The 8,788-nt window shown below is 37.0% G+C and overlaps 2 protein-coding genes across 3 annotated transcripts; both read left to right on the top strand.

Moving 5' to 3' along the window:
* The first annotated feature begins 468 nt into the window (after positions 1–468).
* Positions 469–6,012, top strand: LOC105792979 (protein unc-13 homolog). 2 transcript variants are annotated; one of them, XR_001133391.2, is made up of 6 exons: positions 469–1,086; positions 1,468–2,331; positions 2,576–3,031; positions 3,723–3,912; positions 4,005–5,198; positions 5,522–6,012. XR_001133391.2 is itself a non-coding variant. In XM_012621861.2 (5 exons), exons 1-5 carry the CDS (start codon positions 550–552, stop codon positions 4,940–4,942), a joined length of 2,985 nt encoding a protein of 994 aa, XP_012477315.1. In that variant the 5' UTR covers positions 469–549; the 3' UTR covers positions 4,943–5,339. The 2 variants fall into 2 exon arrangements, 1 of the variants encoding a protein (XP_012477315.1); XM_012621861.2 differs by lacking the exon at positions 5,522–6,012 and having other exon boundaries at positions 4,005–5,339.
* Positions 6,013–6,518: 506 nt separating this feature from the next.
* On the top strand, positions 6,519–8,298 carry LOC105792978 (protein NONRESPONDING TO OXYLIPINS 2, mitochondrial-like). The gene is made up of 3 exons (XM_052620359.1): positions 6,519–6,758; positions 6,856–6,965; positions 8,068–8,298. Exons 1-3 carry the CDS (start codon positions 6,625–6,627, stop codon positions 8,091–8,093), a joined length of 270 nt encoding a protein of 89 aa, XP_052476319.1. The 5' UTR covers positions 6,519–6,624; the 3' UTR covers positions 8,094–8,298.
* Positions 8,299–8,788: the final 490 nt, after the last annotated feature.

The raw sequence follows: 8,788 nt of genomic DNA, 5'->3' as shown, positions 1-8,788 counted from the left end.
TGCCCTCTCCTTCAAAATCAAATGTCATATACCATCATAAAATATTCCAATATCCTCATTTAACTATTTCATAATTTTTTTAAAATCCAATTAGTAAATTTTAAGCAATAATTCGACAATCATCTACCGAGACCCATGAGCAAATTAATCATTTCTGTTAAAAGTTTCATCTATTTATATTGTTATAAACTAGCATGTACCTCATGGTTATGTATAAAAACTAATTTTAACAGAAATATAAATTTACTTTTTGATCTAATGTATTAATTTTTATTAAATAAAAAACAAAATACAACCTCATTCTTAATACAAATACCTTATCCATACTCACTTTCCTTAAATAAAAAAATATGGATTGAAGTGTATATATATATGGGTATTTCAGTCATGGATTCATGGTATGATTATCGAATATTAATAACCGATTAATTCGAATTTAAATTTTTTTAAAAGTCGATAAACAGCTATTATATTGCAATTTTTAATCTTTCTGTTTATCTTCCGTTTTAAGTCCGAATAGTTTCATGTTCTCTCACTGAGTCACACACAATGGCGCATCTCTTTAGAGACCTTTCACTCGGCCACTCAAAGAGAGAGTCAACGCCCCCGCCACCGCCACTTCAAACTAAACCACCACCAATGCCGACGAACAAGCTTACCTCCCCCGATCTCCAATCTCCACTCGGCCAACTCGCCTCTCAACTCACCGATTCCGACCTTCGACTCACCGCTTACGACGTCTTCCTCGCCGTATGCCGTACCTCAGCTTCCAAACCTCTCTCCACTTCCGCCTCTTCCATTTCCGATTCGTCGAGTCAGAACTCGCCTGGTCAAAACCACAACCACTCGCCTAGCTCCCCCGCGTTGCAACGCTCGCTTACGTCAGCAGCTGCTAGTAAGATGAAGAAGGCTTTAGGTTTGAAATCACCTGGATCGAAGAAGAGTCCCGGTTCAGCTCCAAGCTCGGGCCAGGGAAAGTCTAAGCGGCCGACGACTGTAGGGGAGCTTATGAGGATTCAAATGCGGGTACCTGAGAGCGTTGATGCGCGTGTTAGAAGGGCGCTTTTGAGAATTGGCGGTGGTCTGGTTAGCTCAATTTAAGATTTAGTTTACTTGAAATTTTGGTTGATCTGGAAATCTTGCTTTATTTTTAATTGCAATTTATTTGATCCAGATAATGCTGCTTGTGAGTAAGTTAATTTGGATTGTATAATAATATAAAAGTTGATGAGCTAGGATCCGATGATAACGATGTTGAAAAGTAGATTATAGTATAATTTAAGTTACAAGCTAATTTAATTCTAGAATTCAATCATGAGTAATTTAAATTCTTCAAAGTTATTGTAAAATCCATCCAGATTATCAAATTTAGTGTAATAGAATTTTGATGAAGTTCATGAATTGTATTTGTTGTGATGTTACGGTGACTTTATTGATAATGGTCTACTATAATTTTATATATCACAGGTTGGAAGGCGGATTGAATCAGTGGTTCTTCCATTGGAGCTACTGCAGCAGCTTAAGCAATCAGATTTTAGTGATCAACAAGAATATGATGCATGGCAGAAAAGAAACCTCAGGGTTCTTGAGGCTGGGTTACTGTTGCATCCTCGTGTGCCACTCGATAAGTCGAATAATGCATCACAAAGGCTACGGCAAATCATTCATGCAGCTCTAGATAGGCCAATAGAAACTGGGAAGAACAATGAGTCAATGCAAGTTCTTCGCAGTGCTGTAATGTCTCTTGCCTCTAGATCTGATGGGTCTCTCTCTGATTCATGCCACTGGGCTGATGGCATTCCACTGAATCTTAGACTCTATGAAATGCTTCTCGAGATGTGTTTTGATATTAATGATGAAACATCCATTGTTGAGGAAGTTGATGAGCTTATGGAACAGATAAAGAAGACGTGGGTGATCCTTGGGATTAATCAAATGCTGCATAATCTCTGCTTTGCATGGGTTCTGTTTCACCATTTTGTTTCCACTGGGCAAGTCGAAATGGACTTGCTATATGCTGCTGATGGTCAGCTAGCAGAGGTAGCAAAAGATGCCAAGACAACCAGGGATCCAGAATACTCCAAGATATTAAGTTCTACCTTGAGTTCAATATTGGGCTGGGCAGAGAAAAGACTCCTTGCATACCATGACACTTTTGATAGTGGCAATGTCTATACCATGCAGGGCATTGTTTCTTTAGGTGTATCAGCGGCCAAGATTTTGGTTGAGGATGTATCTACTGAGTATCGCAGGAAGAGGAAAGAAGTTGATGTAGCCCGAAATAGAATTGACACTTACATCAGGTCATCGTTACGCACTGCTTTTGCTCAGGCAAGTCTTTACTATCTGTTATTAGCCCCCTTACTCAGAATGATGGAAAATTGAGCACCAATGGCTCATGTCTAGTATCTGAATCTTCATTGCATATGTAGAAGATCCTAACATGTATGAGACTTTGAATGCAACAAATATTATGACGTGTTTGTGTTCTCTCTCTTTTTTTCTCTATCCCCCCCAATTCTCCGTTTTACTTGGTTTCATGACTAAGCATATACATTGTTTTGTTGTTGTATAGAGAATGGAGAAGGCAGACTCAAGCAGGAGAGCTTCCAAAAACCAGCCAAATCCTCTTCCTGTCCTTGCAATCCTTGCTAAGGATGTTGGTGAGTTAGCAGTTCATGAGAAGCAGGTTTTCAGTCCAATACTGAAGGGTTGGCATCCTTTGGCAGCAGGTGTGGCTGTGGCCACCCTTCATTCTTGTTATGCTAATGAGATAAAACAGTTCATATCAGGCATCACAGAGTTAACCCCTGATGCTGTTCAAGTACTTAGAGCTGCAGATAAACTGGAGAAAGATCTTGTGCAGATTGCAGTCGAGGATGCAGTAGACAGTGATGATGGTGGGAAGGCAATAATCCGAGAGATGCCTCCTTATGAAGCTGAAACTGCAATTGCCAATCTTGTTAAAGGGTGGATCAAGACTAGATTAGACAGACTTAAGGAATGGGTTGACAGGAATTTGCAACAAGAGGTAGGCACTTGCTATTCTTTTTGGATGAAAATTTTATCTTTCAAATCCAAGTTCTACAACTACTTAGTTTTATATTGTGTAATTATATATTCATTGTGAAAATATTTTTGGAGTCTCTTTACTGGCAATAATCATGTCATAATAGATTTCTCTCTTTATGGATAATTCTGTTAGGCTTGCATGGCTTGACTACAAATGAGTAACACAGGAAACCAAAAAGGGGAAGAAGTAATTATGTTTAAGAATTAACTTTTCGTAAGCATTTGGATTACATGCTAAGGCTATAAGAGTACAAAAAAAGGTATTGTGAAGGACTGCAGAGTATATAAATCAGCTCTAATATAGTAACATGTCTTGTTAGTGGTTTGCTTTGCATAAGATTTAAAGAAGTTTCCTTTTTAATATTTATTAAAGAAATAGCACTGTGCTTTACAACCCTAACCTACATAAGTTAGTAGGAGATGATTTCTCAATAGGTGCATTATTTCATTTATTTAGTTTCGAATTCTATGTTATCATATGAAGCACTTCACTACCTGTGTAGAGGTAGTTTATGTTCCTTTTGAAAGTTGCTGGTTCATTCATGCAACTGACATGGTTATCCACTGAATTGGTTTTTGTAGTTTTGTTAGAATGGGAACTTGTTATTGTTCTTTTTGTTTTTGCTAACCAACATATTGCGTTATGTTAGGTCTGGAATCCACAAGCTAATCAAGAAGGATTTGCACTCTCTGCTGTCGAAACTTTGAGAATCATTGATGAGACTTTAGATGCATTTTTCCAGCTTCCAATACCAGCACATCCTGCATTGCTACCTGATGTGATAGTTGGCCTTGACAAGTGTCTTCAATATTATGTGATCAAGGCAAAATCTGGATGTGGTAATTGCTTGCAAATCTCATTAATGATCTTAATACGATGTTTAGGGGTTTTATAGTTTCTAATATTGCTGTCCATTAAATCTGACTTGCAGCTTCACGCAATACATATATCCCAACAATGCCTGCTTTGACCAGATGTGAGATTGGATCAAAGTTCCAAGGTGTCTGGAAGAAGAAAGAAAAGTCACAAAATACTCAGAAAAGAAATTCCCAGGTTGCAACAATGAATGGAGATAAGTCATTTGGGATACCACAGCTGTGTGTTCGTATAAATACTCTGCACCACATCCGATCTGAGATGGACGTTTTAGAGAAGAGGATTGTAACCCACTTAAGGAACTGTGAGTCTGCTCATTTGGAAGATTTTTCAAATGGCTTGAGCAAAAGATTTGAGCTAACACCAGCTGCTTGTGTGGAAGGGGTTCAGCAACTGTCTGAGGCAGTAGCTTACAAAATTGTATTCCATGACCTAAGTCATGTTTTATGGGATGGTTTGTATGTAGGGGAGCCTTCATCTTCTAGGATCGACCCTTTATTACAAGAGCTGGAGCAGAACTTACTGGTAATCTCAGAAACCGTGCATGACAGAGTTCGTACAAGGATTATAACTGATATCATGAAAGCGTCCTGTGATGGATTCTTGCTGGTTTTACTAGCTGGAGGCCCTTCTCGTGCTTTCTCTCGTCAGGATTCTCAAATTATAGAGGACGATTTCAAAGCCCTTAAAGATCTGTTTTGGGCCAATGGTGATGGTTTGCCTGCTGACCTCATAGATAAGTTTTCAGCTACAGTGAGAGATTTCCTTCCCCTATTCAGAACCGATACAGAGAGCCTAATTGAGCGGTTCAAACGTATGACCTTGGAGGCATATGGCTCCTCCGCAAGGTCTAGGCTTCCACTACCTCCAACATCAGGACAGTGGAATCCTACTGAACCAAACACGCTCCTGCGGGTGTTGTGTTACCGGAATGATGAGGCAGCTTCAAGGTTCCTTAAGAAGACTTACAATCTACCTAAGAAACTGAAATAACCTGGGTTTGGTGTATAGCGAACCAAGGCTGCATCCTATGGAAAATTTGAGCTTGCAATATTCATGTGATTATATATATTTTGTGAGATGGCCTAGACAAGATGTGTAGCATGTCATTGCCAGTTAACTGCTAGGACCTAAAGACGTGGCGTTAATCATGTATAGCATACAGCGGTAATATTCGGGTGAAATCCAACTGCTCTTTACTATGCTTCAGAGTCCGAACAGACTTTCAATGGCTTGCCTATGAGCATAGGTTGGTGGGTTCCATTCATTACTATGAAACATAGAACTGTTTGAGATCTAGTTTTGTCTATTCTCTAGAGGGATTAGGAGAATTTGTTTGCCTTTTGAGATTCTTTTGTTCATTATTTCATTTATCTGTCATTGCGTGTTATTTTGCTTCTTCTTTTTTTTTTTTTGATGAATTGCTTTTAGCCACCGTCTTTTGCCATATATAATTTTATTACCAGGTCTTGGCATGTATCATAATACAGGCTTTTATTTATTGCAAAAGAATATACATATTTCTTGTTTCTTGCTTTTGTTTGTATGTGAACTTAGCATGCCATTTTGCAGCTCTTCCAAGCTCATCCGCATTCAAATACGGATTCGACTGTATGGACAAAACTGCATTTGGACCATTTATTCCAATGTTTTACATAGATTGCCTTTGAACGATGCTATTCATTTGGGGGGTATTTTTTCTCCGAGTGAACAAAATGACTTATAAGCAGGTTTGCCCCCGGCAGTTTTTGTCACAAGTTGGTATTGTCCTCTTTGAGCACTCCACAGGTCTCCCAAAGCCTTTTCACCGGAAGGTGCAGCTCAGGCAGACCATCCAGCTACACAAAGGCCACCTGGTTCAGCTGTTACAACTTGGCCGTTGGATTCGCGGAAGTTCAGACACAGGTTATATATTGTTGAGAGATTCATTGGTCTAGGATAGCACATCCCAGAGAAGAGCTACTTTAACTCAGCTTCAATGAACCTATTTTTCACAAGTCCAATGGCGCCATTGTTCCCAAGTTTTTAAACACTTTGGTCAAATAAATTATCCACGATTTACCATATAATATTATAGCAAAAGTCTTGCAGAAAGAGTTACGCGTTTGTATACATTTATCGTAAACATACAATTATTACGTGAACATACAACTACGTGTTTCGTTTACAATGCATCACAATCTTTTTAAAAAAAATTACGAAATAATTTGAATCGGTCTAACTTTTATAATTGAAGACTGTTTGTTAGTAAATTCGAGCTCAATTTGAAATTTGATATTTGGCATGAATTTGATCAAATATTTTTGTAAGCTTAAACTCAATGCGAGATATAATTGAGTTACTTGAGCACATTAAGTTGATTTATTAATCTTTATACTTGAACTCGATTAAATTTGTGCACATTTAAGTTTAAACTCAGCTCGATAATTAAATTTAGGGTCAACAATATACATTAATGGCAATAATATAATTTAATACTATAAAAATATTTAAAATGAAAAAACTTAATAAAACATGTGAGTCATTCTATCCAAGTAATACTAAAGCTAAAATATTTTTCCCTTCCCTCCAAATAGAATCTAAAAACCCACAAAAGCCCTTTGAACTCTCTCCTTTCTTTTTTCCCTTAAAAATCCTCTCGCCCAGCATTCAAACTCTTGCTTTGCTTCTCAAAAATGGCGTCGCGCTTTAGATCTATCTCAAACCCAACATTTTCTATCCTCAAATCTACCATTAACAAGCCAACCCTTAAACCCAGTCTCGCCTCTCCTCTCCTTCATGCTCGCTCTTCTTCTCCCACATTTTCAAGGCAAGCTCTGTAGTTTTCTATTTTCCTTTTCTTTTTTTTTTTCAATTTTGGGTTTCATTCAAATTCACCATTTGATTGTGCTACTAAACTTTTTCAGGTCTGTTTCTCGATTGGGTTGTCTTCAATCTCTGCTGCCACTTCACTCAGCAGTGTCTTCAGCTCGGCTCACGTCGTGCCTAGGAACTGATTCAATGAGCTTCTGTAACAGTTGGTTTTTCTTTTCTTTTCAACATGGCCCTTTTCTATCCTTATTGTCAATTGATTTTAATGGAACAGTGGTTTGCAAGACTCTGTAGGTTTCTCCTATTGAAATGAATAACTGAATGTACATTATAACTCGTGTATAATTATGTACGTGTCAATGTACTTGGACTCGTATAAATGGATAGCCATGTTTTGGTTGCAAGAGATCATCTATAGTAAGGAATGTAAGGCCATTAGGATCATTCGAACTTGTTTGATATCTGCAGTTTAGTGGTCTGCATTTTCATGTAATGCAACGACTATTTTTTTGTCTTTTATTATCGACGGCCAACATTCAAGTAATTTTGCCAGTGGTATTTGTTCATTGTTTCAATGTGTACAATGCAAGCAGCTTAGCTCAATATTGAGTATTGACCATGCTTTGAAATATGTTAGTAAATACTGTTTTTTTCTCCCGTACCAGAGTGATCGTCTTTAAAGAATTAATATTTTGGGTAAACTACACTAGTAGTCACCCAACTATTAGTAAATTTTTTTTTTGGTCAATCAATTATGAAAAGTTACAAAACGATCACCCAACTATTAGTATTTTTTTTTTTGGTCACCCAACTATGAAAAGTTATAGAATGATCACCCAATTATTCAATGTCGTCTTTCTTGGTCACCAGCTGGCTAATCGTGGTAGCTTTTAAAATTGACATAATAACAACTAGCTTTTAAAATTGGCATAATAACAACTTTAACCCTCAATGTTTATACATTGTGTCACTGAAAAAAAAACTGAAAAAAGAAACAACTTACACAATGTGTAAATGTTGAGGGTTAATTTTTTTTAAATCAAGACTAAATTGATATAATTTATAAATGTTGAGGGTTAAAGTTGCTAATTGTTATTATGTCAATTTAAAAAAACTGTCATCATTAGCCCGCTAGTGACCAAAAACGACAAAATTGAATGAAAAGAAATTTACTAATAGCTGAGTGACTACTAGTTTAATTTAACGTAATATTTTTAATGATTCATTGAACCATGTGTTTAGTTTCTTTCTTGTGGCACTTGCTAATGCTAATTCATAAAGGTTCTTCTTTCTCTCGACTTGAACAGAACTAGGTCTCAGTGTGCCTCGATAACGTATCAGAAGTCGAAGGAAGTGATGCATGATGGAAGAGGGTAGTTGTTTTTTCCTTCTTTTATGTGTGTCCATTTGGAGATTTAGTTTATTTGACAAGTATGCCATTTCATATCATATTGAAATGAATTTTCAATGTCCTTGTGATTCTCCCAATTATAGAAAATTCTCTCTAGATTTCAAGCTTACTCCATGGATTCTATATGTGCTGCAACACTTTGACTTTGTAACTTTGAAGAATAAACCGCTTTGCCATTCGCTCGACGTCGGGCTTGGCTTAAAGTTATGGTGGATTGAACGAATTTATCGATATCAATCCCTTAACCAAGTCTTTTTGTTTAAGAGAAATTCATATTGTAACAATCCTTAGCATCATATCCAAGTAGCTCATGTCCATTATATCATTCTTGTTTCTTGTTTTACTTTTTATAGGAGATATGTCTTCTAGACTCGGGTGAGAGTTAATTATGTCTTCTAGAATGGCCTACTTTTTGAAAATTTTCATATATTGGAGGATCCGACTTTCACATCCATGTCCTGATAAATATAAGGTAAAGACTTGGTAGGAGAAGCTTAAAGTTGTGTAGAAAATCGGTAAAAGTATCATGGAGATCCATGTACTAGGAGTCAAATTGTATTTTGTCCTATTTATTCAAAAAAATAGGCAAATTAGCTATTGTACGTTACAACAAAGAG

The sequence above is a fragment of the Gossypium raimondii genome, chromosome 8 (genome assembly GCF_025698545.1).
Source record: "Gossypium raimondii isolate GPD5lz chromosome 8, ASM2569854v1, whole genome shotgun sequence".
In the NCBI taxonomy this organism is placed as follows: Eukaryota; Viridiplantae; Streptophyta; class Magnoliopsida; order Malvales; family Malvaceae; genus Gossypium; species Gossypium raimondii.
This window is presented reverse-complemented; position numbering and strand designations above follow the sequence as displayed.